Here is a 21,267-nt window from a genome sequence, read left to right on the forward strand (position 1 = left end):
ATTTCCGCTGATGGAAATGGTATAGGTATCGATCGTTGATGAGTCAAATCCGTAAAAAAAAAAAAAAAACAGCGCAGTAGAGACAGATGACAGGCTCCAACTTGTTGTTGGAGAAACTTCATTAAGCAGAAAAGTCAGAAAATATCGAGGTGTTAGTGAATGCTGGAGTTCTGATAGTGATATGTTTTTTTTGATAAATTTTTTTTGGATCCACTGAGACTGTGTTGAGAGTCGGAGACAGCTCCAGGTTTGATTAAATCGAAAGTAAACCAGGGAGGAAACCTAAAGACGTTCAATAAAAACAGGTAATAGTGACATTTTGGTGTTCATGATCACCTGTGGTGTGTGTAAGTGATAAAATGTGTGTTTTGAGATGATGTATGTTGTCACTGATCTGCTCTGTTATGCTTTTACTTTCATACAGTTCAGAAAGAGGAAGCAGCGTTTATATGGTCATTACATTCATTATAAAGAAAATATAAACAAACATACATTTTACATACATTTTAAACATCATCCATAACAGTTCAAAGCTGCCAGTTGATTGTTGAATTGATTAGATTGATTAGATTGTTTTGGTATTGTTTATTTTGTTTTGTACCCCCCCACAAAAATAAATAAATAAATGACTGTACTTTCCCTTATGCAAATTAGATGAGGCAGAATCATGCATGATTAATGAAACCTCCAAAAAGTGATATTTTTATAATGGAAATTTCATGCAATGCAAAGAGTCTCTCTAGCATGTCACTGAAAGTATTACAAGTATTGCAAGTTATATATGTTGATATAATAACACATGACATGCCAAGCTTCTCAACGCTTTATGACGTAATTTGGAGAAGTGGGCGGAGCTTAGGCCCGCATGCAAGTTTCTGATACAAACAAAAAAAATTACTTTTAATTGGTATAAAATTTTAAAAATGTTATTAGCCCATTTGGAAAATATAAAAAAGTCTCTTAATCTATCTCTCATTAAAGGTCACTAATATCACAAGCATATTATTGTATTGCTTTATAGCCTGAATAGCTGTTTTACACATTGAACTCCATTGCATTATAAATGGGGTTGCTTCTAGGTTTATCTTTTTTATTTATAGCTTTCAATAAAATAGAAAACATTTGACCAAAAAACATTAGATAAGCAGATTACAGACTAATGTCTCCCATTTATTTGTTTATTTGTTTATTTATTTATTTATTTATTTATTTATTTATTTATAAAGATTATGTAATGATAAATGAGGCGAACCATGAAAACGACCATTTCAACATAATACAGTTTTGTATAATGCAAATTTACTTTCAGTCCATTGCCCTCAATCAAGTCTGATTTTTGTCCCGTCTTCAGAGAAAGTTTGGTCATGTCTGGTTTAATAGAATATAATCCTTATAAATTTTATCCACGAATGTAAATAATGAGTGATCCATATATTGTATCAAAATTTTGCAACTAATGGTAATATTAATGTGCACTTTTTGTTTGTTTGTTTGTTTTTCCATTTCAGCTTTGCAGGCATCTCCAATCAGCAATGGCCTCCTGTGATAATTGCACTTACTTTATCACCACTGCAAAACCCTCGTCATATGGCTGGATCAAAGCAGGAAGTATTTGCTACATGATGGAGACCTTGCATTCAACTCAAACAGACACTCTACCTGTTATCTGTATAGGTAACATTATGAATATGAACTTGCCAGTTGATATTTTGCACCCACTGACACGGCAAGAGGCCGAATTTCTCCTGGCACTTGAACGTTTTGAAGACCGACTACAGGAAATTGCAAAGCCTGAGATTTTAGAGCAAGCTGTAGGATTGAGTGTAGGCTCTGAGATCACAGTGGAGCAAAACGGTGAGTTGCTTAAAGGTGTGGTTCGATACATTGGCCCACTCTTGGACTTGAAACCGGATCCTATTTCAGGAGCATTTTTTGGAGTTGAACTGCAGGTGAGTAGGAGTCTGTTTTTTTTTTTTTTGTTTTTTTTTAAACAAGTGAGCAGAAAAAGGCTCACCCACTTATTTTGATTCTTGATTTTCCTCAGGGCGAAGACAAGGGAAAAGGCCACACTGATGGAAGTTACCTGTACACATCCCTCTTTAAATGTCAGAAAAATTGTGGCCTTTTTGTGCCTTTTAACAGAATCAAACCAGTGGATCCCAAATCATCAGCAGCATGGGTTGACCTCCCAGAAAATCGCATGCCCACAGTGTCTGTTGGAGATCGCGTAACCTACATTCTGGATGACAAAAGCGACTGTCAGCATGGGATGGTCCTGAATCGTTTGGAAGATGGCATGATTTTGATTTCGACCGTATGTAACTGTTATTCATTATACATTGCTGCTAAATTCTCAATTTGCCAAAAATCCCAAGGTTTATTATATTAAAATGCTCATTTTAATACAATATTGCTCCTTTATTTAACAGCTATAGTAATAACAGTGCACAAGCTTCATCGAAAGAGTTTAAATGGTAATTATTTAGAGTGTTTTGTGAAAACTCAAACAGTCAAGTGTGTCCTAACAGTCTGAGGACAAGCTGTAGTTGTCCAACACTGGAAAGTCTTTAAGACGGACACCCTATGTGGTTTCTCAATAACAGGGAATTATTATTATTAGCTAGAGCTGAAGGAGCGATTGTTTATATTACAGACGCTATTAAACATAAAGTATAGAGGTTCCCTGGTGGTCTAGTGGTCAGGATGTGGCGCTCTCACCGCTGCGGCCCGGGTTCAATCCCTGGTCAGGGAACCAACCCCAGCCATTAGGGTTGCACAAGCCTTAGTACCGGTCCCAAGCCCAGATAAATGGGGAGGGTTGCGTTAGGAATGGCATCCAGCGTAAAAACATGTGCCAAATCAAACATGCGGATGATCCGCTGTGGCGCCCCCTAATGGGAGAAGCCGAAAGAAAGTTTATTAAACATAAAGTATAATTGGGTAAAGATTTTGACATGTCTGCTGTCTTGTATATATAAAAAAATCATTAGCTAATTTTATTCTTACCAGACCTGCTTCATAATCAATAGATAATAAATAAATCGTTTCACTCCTGGAATAAGGTTTGAGCTGACTATTGTCTCTTCACAGGATACAGATGAACATGGTAAGATTGGAGGAGAGAGAAAAATTCCATGGCACTGCGTTATTAAAGAGGAGGTTTTAAATACAGGTGAGTGACAAATGTATGTCTGAAGCATAAAAATATACCTTATTTTTTATTTTTTATTATTGATTCTTTTTAACATCACGGATCTAAAGCGCATTTGTTCCTAGTTGATGCACTGGTGTTGAATGAAGAGGAACATATTGTAGATATGAATAGCCATGAATTGTCTTTACATCTATATTTACTTACAGGTTAAAATGTTTTCTTTTTAGATAAACCAGAAAAGATGGACATTTCTAAAAGTCCAGATATAGTGAAAGATCCGGCTCCTGAGGTGGCTATAAAAGTGGGTTCCACTGTGGAGGTTAATCTGGCTAAAGGGCCTTGTTATGCAACAGTGCGCTGGATTGGTTTACTTCCAGATATGTCTGGCACCATGGCTGGTCTTGAACTGGTACTCATTTAATACTGACCTCTTGTGGATACATTGTGAACTATGTTACCTTCTGGAAATCCCCCTGACTCAGTTTTTGTGCTGTGTGTAATCATTTACATTTATAACCATGACATAATCAAGGCAGGGGGAAAAAAATGCAATGACACTACTATAAATAAAAAATGCACTTTTCTAATGACCTGCTTTTTTTAGTATTTAATTCTCTTTTTGTTTGACAGGAAGAGGCATGTGGGGTGAGTGACGGGACGTTCAGAGATGTTCGGTATTTCACCTGTCCATCAAAGCACGGCCTCTTTATAAAGATTGCCTCTTGTCGGCTTGGCAATCGCGCCCTGGGTGAGACTACAGTAGATGGACACTTTGGTCCGTAATATTTTTTTTCTTGATTCACTGCTTAAGTGCTGTTTATGACTATAGAATCATAGACCAAGCCAGAAATGGCAAACTATTAAGCTTTAAATGTTCCTAACAGCAAATCATTGGTCAGTAAATTGGGAAGAATTTCACAGATACTGTAGCTCTCTCACTGATCTATTAATCCTGATCCCATTTATAAGCTTGTTATAAGGGCATTGATGAGCTGCATCAGATGTGGCAGATCACCATTTAATTAATAACCTTCCATGAGCTTCATCTTTGGGTACAAGACCACTGTATAAGGGAATTTCCCTGTTTCTAGCTTGTTTCCCCAGACAGTTAAATTAACAAATGGCTGCACTCACCATTTGTTTCATTCCAGCTCATATACTGCCTGATGTTTTGTTGGTAAAGCCTTATACACTGGTCAGGCATAACAATATAACACTGATTATCTCTTTATCATGGTGCCTGTTAGTAGGTGGGATATTATTAGGCAGCAAGTGAACATTTTGTCCTTAAAGTTGGCGTGTTAGAAGCAGGAAAAATGGGCGAGCGTAAAGATTTGAGTGAGTTTGACAAGGGCTAAATTCTGACGTCTAGACGTCTGGGTCAGAGCATCTCCAGAACTGCAGCTCTTGTGGGATGGTCACAGTCTGCAGTGTTCATTATCTATCAAATGTGGTCCAAGGAAGGAACAGTGGTGAACCAGCGACACGGTCATGAGTGGCCGAGGCATATTAATGCACGTGTGGAGCGAAGTCTGACCCGTGTGGTCCGATTCAACAGAAGAGCTCCTGTAGCTCAAATTGCTGAAGAAGTTCATGTTGTTAATGCTCGAAGGATCAGAACTGTTTTGGCAGTAAAAGGGGACCAACACAATATTGGGCAGGTGGTGATAATGTTATGCCTGGTTGGTGTATTTGCCATTTTGGTCTATTTACATGCTCAGAACATATCTCATAATAACCCTCATGATTTTGTATGTGTGTGTTAATAGACCATGATGGGCACGATATACCAGCTGTCCCGCCATTGAGTTCTGAGGATGTGAGAACGCTTCTGATTGGGCGGATGAGGGGAATTCAGGGTCACTGTAACTCCTGCTACATGGATGCTGCCCTCTTTAGGTTTGGAACCTGCTTAAACGTTTGAGTAATATTAAGGCTTTCAGGGTGTACCACATTCTAATTAGAGCTTTATTTTCATGCTGTGTAAATGTCACTGTGTCATTATACACTGAGTTTAATTTACTACACTATACTTTGCACTTGTCTTCACCAATCTTGGTTATGTTCCAGTTTGTTTTCCTGCTCATCAGTTCTGGACTGCCTTCTGTTTCAAAAGACGAAACCCATTGATGAACCCATACAGAGAACTCTCCTTAGGGACATTGTGTGTCCACTGCGCAGGTAAATTTCATTCACTTCACATTTGACAGAAACAGCACTGTAGAGGCAGGCTTACTTTATAAAAAGTCAACTTAGTGTGGTCCTTGTATGTTTAAAACACACATTTATTATCTCCGGTGTCCACGTTTTAATAGAAAAAAAAAAACATAACATCACCGAAGACGGTAAGAAAAACGTTTGCCTCCACAGCTAAACCCATGCACTAAAACTCTCATTCCTCATCTCTTAAAGAGACAGTACCACTCAATGGTAAGAGCACGCAGCAAATTTTCTAACTCAACTTCTAGAAATCTCCAAAGCAATATTACCTAAAAATATAACAATACGTCCTCTTAATTCCAATAAGCACAAACAATCCATCCCCAAACACCCACAGTGTCTCGCAAGACAAAATGTAGTCCACAGTTTGACTCACACAAGCACGTCTTTATTAAAATAGATTCTTGGGTCATAAATGAATATTTATACATACTGTACATAATTTAGAACTGATACAGAACTAATAAGAAGCATAGTGTGTTTGCCATGTAAATGCACATAGATAAGAAAAGAAATCTAGCTAATCTATCTTTGCTTTAAACATCCACCTCAACCACATCGCGTTCTTTTGAAATGTTAACTATATTTAATGGATTTTTTATTTTATTAATTTTTTTTTAGTTATTCCCCAGACTTCAATGTGATATTTTATTCTAAATCTGGACATCATAGAGATAACAAAGTTGCACTTTAAACCTTTTTTAAATTATTTAATATTGCTGATTAATACGATTATCATTTTATCATGTTTTAGCACTTAGTAATGTCAGTAATGGAAATAAATTCGCATTGGATGCGTATTCGTGCGAAAGATTTTGGGTGAGATTTGCAATATATAGACATACGTTTGTATCATGCAAGCAGTTAAACTTATATAAAATTAATAACCTTGTGATTAAGAAACACTCGATTTTTCAGCATTTTCCGGTGGCATAATGGTTGGGCCTGTATTGGATTATGACACGCCCCATTTGGGTTTACATTTAATAGATGTTTGAAACACTAAACACTGCTGATATCTTTTTTAATGTCTTTCTACTCTTTATAAATATAGGGCTCAATGACCTATTTTTCAGGAGAAATACCTTTTGTGTGTGTGCGTGTGTGTGTGTGTGTGTGTGTGTGTGTGTGTGTGTGTGTGTGTGTAGCGAGGGGTTTGTCCCTGATCACAGTGTGATGAAGCTTCGGAAGCAGGTGCAGGAGCGAGGCCACTGCCCAAGCTACACCACAGATGAAAAAGGTTTTCCTTGTTGTTTTCTAGAAAAGGGTAGAATTTGGGATAGTATACAGTAGGACAATTGGTTTAAAAGTTTGTAGACATACGATTCTTATATCCTTTTTAAACATTCAGCAGTTAGTCCATATTATAACAGTATAATAACCTCTACTTTTCTGAGAAGCAGTTCCACTAAATTATAGAGTGTGGTTATGAAGATTTACGTTTACATCTATGGTATTTGGCACACGCCAAATTATCCAGAGCGACTTATATTTTGTGCTCATTAAGCCACAGTGACGTTAGCAACGCCAGGTACTGATGTAGGTGAGGTGAGAAGGCCTGGGGTGCAGACAGCATTCCAGTTCATCCCAAAGCTGTTTAACAGTGTTAAGGTCAGAGCTCTGTAGCAGGTCACTCAAGAGCTTAAAAGCCCCTTCAGTCCATGTAAGCCGTCTTAATGGAGCTAATTCTGTGCACAGTGGCATTAGGAGTAGTTTGGGCCACAAGACAAAATCACAAACAGTATGATTTTTATTTTTTTATCATAAAAGCAAATTTGGTTGCATTAAGAGGTATTAAGTATGCTTTTTTTTCTACGCTCAGATCCGGAAGAGTTTCTCACTCTCATCATGCAAGAAATTCTGTCACTGGAGCCACTACTAAAACTGTAAGTATGGCAGCATTTCCCGCATGGTGCAGAGGTGCAGAAAACTCAAAGTGGTGTGTTTATTGCCTAAACTTTTGAATGCAATGTGTAGGATTTATCAGAACAATGGACTGAGTCAAAATGTTTTTTACATAGGAGAAATCATAGGAACAAAACATTATAGGAAATCATTCAAATCAGGTTTGAATCTCAGCCAATTAGTTAATGGTCACGTGACCCATATGCTGTTGTCAAAAATTGAATGTTAGTTCTGCCACCTACTGATTAAAGTCATTATAGCAACCATTAGTAGGAGTGCAAGGTGGTGTATGTGTGTGTATATATATATATATATATATATATATATATATATATATATATATATATATATATATATATATATATATATAATATAAACAACTTTAAAACAAAAAATTGAAATGGAATAGGGACTATATTTGTTTGACTGCCCACTCCCGCCCTCGGCAAAGGTAAAACCGCCCGCTCCCGCGAGATTTGCGTTGGGTCCCGCGGGTCCAACAGGATCCCAATACCAATGTACAGTAGCCCCCTACTAGGTGGTTTCATAATACAGTGACTGGTGACTTGTGCTAAAAAAAATTATAATAAAGTGTTGAAGTTTATAACTCATCATTGAGTTGGCATTACATGAATAACCTTATTATTATATAATGTCAATTATTAAATATAAACAGAAAAATTATATAATATAATTATATACAAGTTTCAAAGTAAGAACTAAAACATGATTAAAAAGTAAACAAAATGTCAATCAAAATGCCATTTGAAAAACATTTATTGAAGTATTATCAGTTGACACTGATAACCAAAGTACATGTGATCAATTGTGGCCTCACTGTTGGTTTTTTCTTGGTCTTTCATGGATCTAGTTCCTCTTCAAAAGGTGCATTTAGGCCATATGTTTATCCAGGGTGACATATAATTATCTCATTCATGCAGTTGATGGGTTAAGGTCCTTGCTCAAATGCCCAATAGTGACAGCATGGCAAGATTTGAACTCACAACCTTAATCCAAATGTGCCAATATGTCATTATCTGAATACGTCAAATAATGTCAAAATAATATTGCAATAAGTTTTCAATATTCGTTATTATAAATGAATATTCCTTTAAATTAGCTGCCTGTGCCCAGTGATATTACATCATCTTTAAAATGCATATGTGCATTTTATATATAAGATTACATTCGGATATTTTCATACAAATAACCTAAATAAACATCATAACGAGTCTATTTTTTTTCTCTCTTTTCATTTATATACTTCAATTGAACACTGTTGTTCTTTTCTCCCCGTATTATTTAGGAAATCATGTAATCAGCCTAAAGGTTTAACAGAGATAGAGCAGACGAGTTACTTGTACCAAATCTTCATGGATTACAACCACAGTCTGGTTTTACCGACCGTTCAGCAGCTGCTGGAGCATTCCTTCTACAACAGTGCCATCAAACTAGCAGAGGTAAATTCAGTGCATGTGCGGCCTACTCCATTACATGTTCTAGTTTAGTGGAATGTTTAAATTGTAAAGCGAAATTGCTCTATAGGTGGGGCTGTTGGCTCACTCCTGATTGAGTCACCATCAAGCAATGCTGAAGACCAAGTATTAGTGACATTTTCTAATAAGAAACACCACACCTAATAAATATGCAGTGCAGGTGCTTATCTGGTTCTTAGCAAACTCTGAGTTCAACATGTTGTTCCTGCACTCCATGTTTTATTTCCATTATAAAGTAAATCACAAGACACCGTATTTTTGGTCGAACTAGGAGTTTTGTGACAAAAGACCAAATCATGTCTGCACCAGTGGTGGACAGTAATAAAGTAAATGTTATTTGGACTGTACTTGCCACAACACCTGTCTCCTAATTTGCTCAATTTGTTTAAAGTTGTTGAAAAGTACATTTTAGGCTCATGATAAGTTTTATAAGATATCAATCAGTGTTTAACTCATTAATAATATTCTAGGAAGAGATCGGTGTGCTAAAAGTATCTTTTCACATAAACCGACTCTTGTGACAAAAATGATGAGTCAAGTCAAGTTTATTTCTATAGAACTTTTCTACAGAATTTAAGAATTAAAGTTAATTATGTGTATTTATCCCTAATAGGACATTATAGCCATCATAAATCATAGTACTTTGGATACTTACAGTAAGTGCATTTGAAGGCAAATACTTTTGCACTTTTAGTCAAGTGAAAGTTTAAAGGGAGCACTTTCACTTGTCATATTTTACCTACTGTATCTCTACTTTTAGTTCATGGTTTGTGTAATTCTTCCACCACTGGTCTACCCTGCTTAACATGTAACAATAGCAATGATAACGGTAATAAATAATGAGGAGGATGATGGAAGAAAAAGGCAGAGAGGAAAATATGTAGAGTAAACAAAGACAAACTGAAAAAATCAGGAAAAGAAAAAAGAAATCAAAATAGGTATGTATGAAAAGGAGGAAATGTAGGCAGAAAGAATAAAAGACAGAAATTGAGAAAATGGAATTAAAGAAAAAGGATGGAATGAAATTCGAAAGGGCAAACAAAAAAAGATATAAAAAGAAAGAACTACTAGAAATGAAGAGCGAGAAGTATAAAGGAAGGTAAATGTGAGTGAGGAAACAAAAAGTAAAGCAAAGTGAAAAATTAAGGAAGATTAAAAAAAAAGTAAAACGAGAAAGAAAAAGCAAAGATCATATGGCACCACCAGGTGGCAGTCGTGATTCAACTGCTAAAAATTCCATCATTTGTGGAAAAATTTGTAATATAAATGCACACTCACTGACCACTTAATTTGCCACCTGTCCCCATGTCAAACCCCGTTCAGTTATTCAATCAACCAATCGCATGGCAGCAGTGCACTGCATAAATCCATGCACTTCAAAAGCTTCAGTTAACATTCAAGCCAAAAGAAAAAAGACAGTGTCAAATTTATCCACTCCTTTCAGGCAGCGACAGAAATCTGACACTACAGTGGGTATAGACTAATCACAACTGAGCACAACTCTAAATACTTGTTGCTTGATTGTTTTTCCTCTATTCAGCAACTCACCTCTCTGTCCTCACCCATCAACGAGGAATTTCCATTCACAGAAGCTTTAACTTACTGCATGGATTTGTATTTCTAACCATTAAAACTTCCAAGAGAAAAATCCCAGGAGACCAGCAGTTTTGGAAAATGCAGATGCTCTGAATTCAGCAGCTGAATACTGCTGATCTGCTGGGATTTTCATACAGCTTACCTAGCACCAATATTAATGCTATGGTCATTATGTTTCCTGAGATAACATTAACTGAAGCTCTTGGCCTGCATTTGAATCATTGGCCGATTAAAAAGCTTCATGAATGCGCAGGTGTGTAGGTGTACTTAATAAATGTGACGGATAAGGGTATATAAAGAGTAAGTAAATAAGTAAGTAAGGTACTTATTCATTGTGTACTGTACAGTGAACTTGTACGGACATCAACAAGGGTATTGAAACATTAAACTCATGTTTTAATACCCCCCGAGGTTCAAAAAGTAGAATGAAGACCAAATAGAGTAAATACAGAAAAGATTGTATATAATTGTTATGCTTTGATCATTAAAATGAGTTTTGTGTATACAGTGGAACCTCGGAGCTCCCGAGGGTTAGGGACCAAGACCGGTCGCGAGTTCCGAATTTTCGCGACCTTTTGATACGCCCCTTCCAACCCAGTAAAAACCCAAAGAACACTATACGAAATCGATTTGAATGAGTAAATAACACTATTTCACTCCATACGTAATAAAAATAGTTTTAAAGCATTTTTTAGACAATTTTAATGAGATAAACCTTGATTAGAAATGTTAAAACTAGCGTTTTGAGCAGCTCGCAGTTGCTCACGAGCCGATCTGAATGAGAGTCGCCGGTCGGAATGAAAGTCGCGAGCATGCGAGGTCGCGAGCGCTGAGGCCGCGAGCTCCGAGGTTCCACTGTATATATATTTTACACATAGTCTAAAATGTTAAGTGACGCACATGTAGCATCAAAGGGTAATCTTAGTGTATGGTCCCAAGTTTATAGCCATAAAGGACTAATGATTTACAGGGGTGGATGGGGATTGAAGTTGGGTAGTGGTAATGGAAGTTAGAGATTTGTGAAAGAAGCAGCACTTCACTTCATACGAGGAGAAACTAGCAACCGCGATCAGCTGGTGTCACAGAGTCACAGGAGGGTATTCCTTTATTGTGCCTACTGTTCCTAGGATATTCAATTAAATTCAGGTTTATTTCCATAGCACTTTTCTCAATAGACATTGTCTCATAGCAGCTATACAGAATGTGAGAACAAAAATATAAATATAAGTGAATTATGTGCATTGCGATGTGCGATGAGCAAACCTGGGGTGACTGTGGCAAGGAAAAACTCTTTTGGAAATTATTAAAAGAAACCTTGAGAAGAACCAGACCCAAAAGGGAACCAAACCTCATTTGGATGACACCAAGAGTGTGAAAACATTACATTCACTGGAGAGTAAGAAATACGAGCATCAGAGTGTGTGATTAGTAATTTCCTTTCTTTTGAATTTACAGGGTGTGATATGAGCAATATCCATTCTTCTAAAAGTAATGTCCTTTCAGTCTTATTCAGTCAGTTAGAGTTGTGGAACATCTCTAGGGTACACATGTAACAGCACGTGGTGATCTCTGAGGTCCGTTAGAAAATGCTTTAAGGCTAGAAGTACGGCCAGCATCTCTAGGCAATTGATGTGCCATAGTAGACAAACCCCATCGAAACGGGGCAGACGAGACCCGAACTGAATCGTATAGCCTCCGAGACACGTCTGGCAGAATTTGCCATGCTGCCAGGTAGTCTCTTAGGGGTATAAGTCTCTTGAGACTGACCTCTGGTACACCTAGAGCTACGCCCTGGTGCAGCTTTAGTGGCCTCGAAGGGGGCGGCGAGTCCGTGCAGAGGATCTGCACTGAATATGTGCAGAATATGCGCCGAATGTGCACAGAATATGCACCGACCTAGCGTGCTTCCCTCCCAGTTGGCTTGGATTTTTATTTTTTTTGACAAACAATAGACAAGCAATTCAACATGAAATACACACAGAGCGCTTCATGAACAAACAGAAGCTGGCGCCGGCTTCATTCCATGTGCGTTTTATAGCTTTCTGGTCGTGACGTCGCCCCGTCGGTAATTTCATGCGTCCAATTTGACTGATTACACACATTATTTCAGAGCATGTACAACACTGTCATGTGAACCAGGTGAGCAACTCATAAATTAGCTTATAGATTCAAAACCACTCCTCGCTACCAGAGCCTTTCAATGTTCCTTTAAATGTTCGATGATAAATAGGCTTCAGATCCACCATGACCCACACTAGAATACAGCACTTACTGAATATTACTATCAATAAATGTCTATAAATCGAAAGACAGAGCAAATGTGTTGTCATTTGTATTTGATAGGGTTGATGAAAATAGCTTCATATTTTGTATGAAAATACTTTAGTGTTTTGTATTTTTGTAGTTTTAAAATACTGTGAAATACTTTGTAAGACGTTTACATGATGACATCATAAAAATGCGGCCTCTGATCGGTGCCTACTCAGTAGTTTGCTCACACATGTTGAGATCAGAACAAAAAATTTATCCATATGGAAGAAGGTGGTCAAGGTCATGTTGAGCATTTAATAATTGTAAAAATGCTAAAAAATAAGTGCCCAGTGATTGATTAATAAATATTTGTTTGCTGAATATTGTACCCTAATTGAAGTAGCTGTTTAGTCGGATAATGATTTTGCATACCATTGCATAAACGACTACCTGACACATAATATATTATTATATTTATGATTAACAATCAAATGATTAATCAGTTAGAAACTAGTTGCTATGAAAACAGGCACCATCAGTTGACTTATTATAAATGACTTGTTTGTCATGTAAAGAAGCCTCTCATTACCAAACACCAATTCACTAAATAAGGATACAATAAAGAGTCTTTTTTTACTTAATCAACAGTCAGTGTAATGGTAAAGGGATAAATCAAATAGGCCAATTAATGGAAGGTTTGCAAAGAAATTCCATGCTCATATGTAAAAGTATTTTTTGTATTTTTTTAAAATAAAAATAATTAGTGTATTTTGATATATGGTGTGGCTGCTGTATTTAGTATTTTATTTGAATACACTTAGTTAATGTATTTGGTATTTTATTACATTTTGATGTATCTTTGCCCAACCCTGAAACAATTCCTCATGTGTTTTTTTATGACTCCAGGTGCCTTCTTGCCTCATCCTGACAATGCCACGTTCTGGAAAGCAGTTTAAGATGTTTCCAAAAATTATTCCCTCACTACAACTGGATATCACTGCTCTCCTGTCCAACGGTAAGCCGACTACATCTTAGTAAAAAAAAAATATATATATTTCACGTGATTCAATTCAATTCAATATATTTTTTATTTGTATAGCGATGAACAATGAACATTGTTTCAAAGCAGTTTTACACAGATAATGTGGTGATAAAAAATGAATATGATGTTCTTTATAAGTAAGTTTGTCCCTAATGAGCGAGCCGGTGGGACTGTGGCAAGGAAAAACTCCCCAAGATGGCATAAGAAAGAAACCTTGAGAGAAACCAGACTCAAGAGGGAACCCATCCTCATCTGGGTTGCACCGAATGTCCATTTATTGCAGATATACGATGTTGCGGGGTTCAGTGATGGTGATCAGAAGCAAACTGTAGTCCTGGGTCAATGTAGCAGACTGTTGATATTACCTACAGTCCAAATCCATCCTCAAAGCTCCTGTTTTTACTCCGGAATTCCATGGAACCACCCAAGGCGTTGATGAGAAACCGTCCGTGATTGTATGACCATAACTTTAGTAGCCTTTATGCCAGATAATAGTGTAACACCTCATCATCTGCAACTTGTTTTGCCCTCTAAATGTACACCTGTGTACATACAAACCTCTCTGGCCCAGCCAGTTTTCTAAAAAAAAAAAAAACACACCTGTATGTGCTTTTTTTTGAGCACCCTATCTGAGATGTATTCCCACTTTGCTGTTATAATAACCTACATTCTTCTAGGAAGGATTTCCACTAGATATGTTTAGATTTATGTTCATTCAGTTTATGCTGTAAAGGTCTGCGGTTCATTCAGTGTTTCAGTACATCCCAATAGTGTTCATTGGGGTTATGATCAGGACTCATGGTGCAAACCATGGTCTCATGAAGTTCCCTTTGTGCATGATGGACCATGTTTTTGGGCCCCTAGTTCATGTAAAGGGATGTTAAGCTAGTATTTTTATACATGTGTATGTGTTTTAGGTCTTCAGCAGTGTGTGCTATGTGGACAGCTGGCCCAGGTGGAGTGTAACCAATGCTTCATGGATTCTGTTTTCAGTAACACAGGATTAAAAGTTTTCTGTGAGATCTGTTCAGAACAGGTGGGTCTATTTCTACACCATCCATAATCGACTACCCATAAAATTGCATTTTTTCAAAGATAGTGTTTCTAATGTTTCTTTTACAAAAGATACTTTCTAATCTCTCAGAAATCTTTGATTCTTTTGTGTATCTGAACATCACATACTGTATATCATGCTCAGGTCCACGTTCACCCTAGCCGCCAGTCTCATACACCCGCTTCACTGCGCCTGCCTGAAGGATTTCCTCCATCGCACAGTTCTGGTAGTTTATCACTCACACCGCCTCGAGAAAAACTGGAGTTGTTCGCTGTTTTGTGCATAGAGACCAGCCACTATGTTTCCTTTGTCAAACACGGACCAAAGAAAACGGACTGGATCTTTTTTGATAGCATGGCTGACCGTGAGGGTAGGTGCAAAACTGATCAATGAAAACACATTGAATTTTTTTTTTATATACATTTTTGTATGTACCGACAATTTAAATAACATGATCTGTTTTTAGGTGAGACTTATGGCTTCAACATCCCGGAGGTTAAAGCATGTCCGGAAGTGGCACGCTACCTCACTATGACTCTAGCTGAGCTGGCTAAGCAGGTACCACGTGAAATGGACGGTGTGGCAAAGAGACTCTTCTGTGATGGCTATATGTACTTATACCAGAGCCCCAGCATGGCTCTGTATCGCTGACACAATCAATCAGGGTTTCGAACAAACGTGCACATGTTCATTCCCACAGCAAACACACACAAATTGAGAAATACTAAATTTAAGCTTATAGAGGGGCGAAGATGTTGCACATTGGACTTTATGGTATTGCCTTGCTATGTGCATTAGACATTATTAATGCTTAATAATGAGGTCGAAGTTGATGTGAATTCTTAGTGCTCCCATTTTATCCAGTTTCTAGAAAACAGTACCTTAACTTTATACATTTATATAGAGTTGCATTCACTGCCTATTTTTTCTTCGCAAGACAATTGTATTGTAATGTAATGTCAAAACCACAACAATAAATGGACTGGACCAGTTTGTACAAGTGGATTGTACCAAATCCATACACCACCTGTACATATTGGCATCACTGAAACCCAACCAATATCCTAAACCTGTAAAAAAAAAAAAAAAAAAAAAATAGCCTGCTGTACCACTGCCTTTCAAAGGAAAGAAAGTCAAAAATGAACACAAATTGCTGTACATTTGCTATAAAGCTGTGGCATCTATAATAAGATCATCCAATTGGTGTGGTCTTGATTGTTTTTGGTGGTGTTTTATTTTTGGAAGATTTTGTAAAAAATATTCAATGTTATGAACATGTGCCTAAAATGCGTAATGTATCTAATGCATTCACGTGTTTCTCAGGGAATTTGCAGCTGTTTTAATCGTTTTTGAATGATTTAATAAAACTACTTTTAAAAGTGCTCAAATCAAAGTTATTTTCAAGTGGGTTTCATTCAATTTCTCCACTTTTCTCCTGTTTCCCAAAACATGCTGGTAGGCTACAGCACACTAAATTACTCAGATGTGTCACTAACCATGTTAATGTGTGTACATGATGCCCTGTGTTGGACTAGAACCTCACCTTTGGTGTAATTTCATGACCGTCCTGAGCCTGGGAATAAGAATAACAAGATTGATAGAAAGAGAGCTAAGCCATTTCAGACGTTTTAATAACAGAGGTAAGCCTGCTTGTCATTTATTTACATTCTTCTCTTCTTAATCTATTTTTAAAGCACAAATGTTCTTTTGACGCTTCAAAGATAAACCATTTCTAAACAATTTACAAAATGTATTTGAGAAATCAGAGGTCCAATAAAAATGATAAACATTTAGGGAGTTCCAGCGAAAAGTAGTAACTCAACAATAACAGCCGTCCACCTTAAACACCACACACCACTATTTATACACGTTTAAACTCGAGTTTTACAGATATGTTCCTCACTGCTGCTGGTTTACCTGCCACTGATATGCGTCCATTTTAATAGAAACAAAGTGTCTCCTTTGCAACTACAATGTTATTTTAACAGTCAATCTCATATAAACTATTAGTAATGTGCTAGACATGACTATATCTTACAATAAATAGTGATTACATGAAAGACACAAATTGTTCAAAATGTCATGGAACATTGCCACTGATTATATATTAACTGAATCCTGATATCAGTGAATGGTTCAATATGTTTATTCCTCAAAGAGTTTTCAGTGTCTTACTTCAAGCCGGAATAAAAAATAGCGCAGCCCGTCTCATCTTGTGAACATAAATGACCACAGGACATCTTGTGCTGCATCATATACAAGGAAATACTGGAGAAACGAATTCTCTAAAAATAAACTCCAGTAAACTCTTACACTCCATAAATATCAGCAAAGCATGACTTTAAAGTGCAACTGAGTGTGAGTCAAATACATTTTTACAACCTAATCCGAATATCTAACAATAAAAGTGACACTAATGTTAGGTGTCATTTGTGGACACCTGGCAGAAGAAATCTTTTAAAATCCCATTCCACATTTAGTCCCCATTTGCTGTTATTAAAAACCTACACTGCTCTGAGAAGATGTTTCACTAGATTTAAGAGTGTGTTTATGGAAAGTTGTGCTCATTCAGTCACAAGGGCATTAACAATGTTAGGTATTGATGTAGGGTGAGAGGGCCTGGGGTGCAGTCAGTTTTCCAATTCATTAAGCTGTTAAATTATTTTGAGATTTTTTTTTTCAACCCATATAAACCATATTTTTATAGAGCTGGCTTTGTGCACGAGGACAATGTTATGTCAGGTTTGGGTCTCCTAGTTCAAGCAAAGGGAATATTTAATGCCACTGCATCCAATGACATCCTATACAATTGTGTGCCTCCAATTTGGTGGTAACAGTTTGGGGAAGAACCTACCTACCGACCTATCGTTTCTCTTAGTCAAGTCAAGTTTATTTCTATAGCGCTTTTCACAACAGACATTGTCTCATAGCAGCTTTACAGAAATCAACGGTCAAGGTGAACGGTGTGTATTTATCCCTGATGAGAAGCTGTGGTGACTGTGGAAAAACTCCATTAGATGTTATGAGGAAGAAACCTTGAGAGGAACCAGACTCAAAAGGGGAACCCATCCTCATTTGGATGACATCAAGAGTGTGATCATAAATCTTTAAAGAATACAGAACACTGGAGAGTGAGAACTAACATGAGTACTGGAGTGTAAGATTATAAGTAATGTTCTTTCTACAGTCTTATACAGTCATTATGGTTATAAAACTAGGAGCTACTAAGCAGCTCAACATTTGTGATCATCACAGGTCCAACACCAGCTTTTCCATGCCAGAGCCTTTAAACACTCCAGGAGGTCCAATGTCAAAACTCCACAAATGAAGTGGGATCCAATTGGCACTGGTACGTCTCTAGCTGGTACGTGTATCTTAGACAGAAATAGTATCGAATAACATAAAAGCAGTAAAATTTTGCTATCAAAATCACAATGCATAAAGTCTTACCAAAAACAGACTTGTAGAAATAGAGACACTGTACTAAAAGTAGTAGAGAAATGAGACAAATATTTCTTGTGTTCTAAAGTGGCAATGGAGGTTAAGACCGAAGTGAATTATCTTACAGTGGAATGTGGAGAAGTCCTTAAGGCCACTAGCAAATGCTGTAAAATCTTTTTTGACCTTAGATCCTAGTTATTACAGATATGAAGAAATGAGAGCAGGCTGGAGTCTGCTAAGATGATCAAAGAATGCGGGAAACAAATCTGACATCAAACACATTGTGGAAAACTAGGGGAGAATAATGACAACATGAAGCACATTAGAGGTCACATCCATTAAATGCAAGTGTACTCTTGAAAGTGCTCTTCTAGATCCCTTCATCAATACTGCATCAATACTGTTTATTCGCTTGAATACTGATATGTGAATCACAGTGGGGATTAGAGCTGCTTCACAGCTTGATGTCCTCTGGGTCGATCTTGGCTGCTTTAAATTGTCCCTAAGTGTGAACATGTGTGTGAACGTGTACATGCATTGGGACTTATGCTGATTACTTATCCCTGGTGTGTTTTTGCCTTGCAACCACAGTTTCCACAACAGGCTCAGAATCCACCAAAACTCTGATAAGATAATTAAGACGAATTCATAAATACTGTTGCGCTTCTTATAGCCTCAGCCATCACAAGAATTATACAGTCACTATAGTTTTAATAACATCAAGCTACTAGTCCAGTGTAATTCTCCATTTTTTCATGTAATCATCACTGTCAATGTACCCCATTATACCCAATGCCAAGGTAAACTGTGTAACCCTGCATTTCACCAATTTTGCCTGACATTAAAGTATATCCCAAATCAGATTTACAGAAATAAATAGATAACTAATGAGCTAGTGGCCAAAAGTAACAAGCAAAAACTCTCTGAGATCTTATAAGGAAGAAACGTTGAGTGAAACCAGCCTTAAAGGGAATCTATTATCATATATGATGATCAGATGTGTCACACCAAATTCCATTCATTTTACACCAACCAGGCATAACATTATGACCACCTGCCTAATATTGTGTTTGTCCCCCTTTTGCTGCCAAAATGATCTTAACTTAATACTTAAATGAGTATTAACAGGATTAACTTATTCAGCATTTTGAGCTTTAGTAACTCATCTGTTGGATTGGACCACACGGGCCAGCCTTCACTCCCCAAGGTTATCAATCACCACTTTTGATGGATACTGACCACTGTAGACCAGGAACAGCTCACAAGAGCTGCAGTTTTGGAGATGCTCTAACCCAGTCGTCTAGACATCACGTTGTTAAACTTGCTCAATTCCTTACGCTTGCCCATTTTTCCTGCTTCTAACACTTTCACCTTTGAGGACTAAATGTTTACTTGCTGCCTAATATATCCCACCCACTAACAGGTGCCATGATGAAGATATAATCAGTGTTATTCAGTTTACTGGTCATAATGTTATAATGGCATAATGTCATGCCTTATTAGTGTAGTTTTATCATTGCTGAGGTTACCAGCTCTTCACTGATGGGTGCTTGAATGCAAAGCCGTTCATGCCAATTGTAGCCCCAAGACATTGTAGTCCAAATTCATCCTCATGATTCATGAGTTTAACCCTCCACAGTAACTTAGGATCTTTAGATGTGGAGCCATGAACAGCAGCAGAAAAACAGCAGAAAGTGGTCTCCAGAAGGGAACTAAAACATGTCTTAAACGAAGAAGAAAGGCTCACTGCAGGATCACTGTACACTACAGGATCACTGTAGTCTCATAAATATGTTTTACTCAACAGAGTGAAAGAGAGAAAGCAAGAAAGAAAGTAGAGGAGGTGATAAGGAGAGAGAAACCTGCTAAAGAGAATATACATGGACAGTAACTGTATAACAGCAATAATAGTTATAATTGTATTAATTGTAATTCATTACCAGTGTCTGGGCTTTCAGTTTAGAATTGGCAGAATTTTACATTACACGGCATCTCCCTAACTCCACAAATCAAAAGCAGATTATACAATGACAAGCAAGAACCACAGCAAGTCTGACAATAGACAGTGAAAATGCAAATAAAGAAAAATGGAGGAAAGTATAAGAGCAAATTGAGACTAAATGTGTAATGCGATGCCCAAAAAGCACATACCATACTTATGACTAGTTGTTCTTTTAGCAATATAGTGTAAAATAAAAGTTTTAGTGCATTTGTTGTTGCTATTTTTCTTCCTGAAAAAGTATGTACATTTATGTGTTTTCTGATTTAATAGAATGCTAGTAAATGACAGCAATCTAATTTATCATTGCTGTGAAATTTGTATTATGACCCAACTTTGACTGGTGTGTCAAATCACCCTCTGTATATATAATTCCTTAAGTAGTCTGTCTTTTAGCAACTAGCTATGATAGCATTGTTGTCAACACTGTATTTAGGCTAGCTACATAAAGTTCATTTGATACAATTTAGGTTTGAGATTTGTTAAGCTTTGAGAATTGTATGTAAATTCATTCCATGGACCTGTGCAGCGAGCTAAAAAAAATATATATATATATTTTTTATATTTAGCTACCTGGCTAACATGAGAGGATAAATTAATTATAATGAATTAACATATAATTAGCATATAGCTGGAATATTTCATGTCTATATTAGGACAGTTATACAGTTACTGTCTATGTATATTCTCTTTAGCCGGTTATTTATATGCTCAAAATATTTTAAAGATCATCCACAAATTCAGACCTTTAAAGAAACACAGAAGACGAATAGAACCAAAGTCTAATGAAATATAACACTTACAGTATCTCACAAAAGTGAGTACACCCCTCACATTTCAGCAAGCATTTTATTATATCTTCTCAAGAAACAATACTATAGAATTGAAAATCGAATATACTTCATAGTAGTCAATGTGAAGCTTGTACAGCAGTATAGATTTACTGTCCTCTAAAAATAACTCAACATACAGCCTTTATTGTCAAGAGAGCTGGCAAAAAAAAGTAAGTGCACCCTAAGTTTTCTTCTTCTTCTTTCAGCTGCTCCCATTAGGGGTCGCCACAGCGGATCATCCGTCTCTGAGTACACCCTAAGTAAACATGTCAAAACT

General features: G+C 37.0%; 1 protein-coding gene across 3 annotated transcripts; it reads left to right on the forward strand.

Annotated features, from left to right (window-relative positions):
- Positions 1-23: 23 nt before the first annotated feature.
- cyldl (cylindromatosis (turban tumor syndrome), like) lies at positions 24-16,099 on the forward strand. 3 transcript variants are annotated; one of them, XM_046856516.1, is made up of 15 exons: positions 24-305; positions 1,509-1,949; positions 2,045-2,314; positions 3,091-3,172; positions 3,382-3,563; positions 3,785-3,929; positions 4,924-5,053; positions 5,225-5,335; positions 6,523-6,614; positions 7,197-7,260; positions 8,586-8,739; positions 13,528-13,636; positions 14,581-14,699; positions 14,862-15,087; positions 15,184-16,099. In XM_046856516.1, the coding sequence occupies exons 2-15, from the start codon at positions 1,533-1,535 to the stop codon at positions 15,366-15,368; spliced, it is 2,286 nt and encodes a 761-aa protein (XP_046712472.1). In that variant the 5' UTR covers positions 24-305; positions 1,509-1,532; the 3' UTR covers positions 15,369-16,099. The 3 variants fall into 3 exon arrangements, with proteins under 3 accessions (XP_046712472.1, XP_046712487.1, XP_046712481.1); XM_046856531.1 differs by having other exon boundaries at positions 3,785-3,902; XM_046856525.1 differs by having other exon boundaries at positions 24-296; positions 1,506-1,949.
- Positions 16,100-21,267: the final 5,168 nt, after the last annotated feature.

Source organism: Silurus meridionalis, chromosome 1, assembly GCF_014805685.1.
Source record: "Silurus meridionalis isolate SWU-2019-XX chromosome 1, ASM1480568v1, whole genome shotgun sequence".
NCBI lineage: Eukaryota > Metazoa > Chordata > Actinopteri > Siluriformes > Siluridae > Silurus > Silurus meridionalis.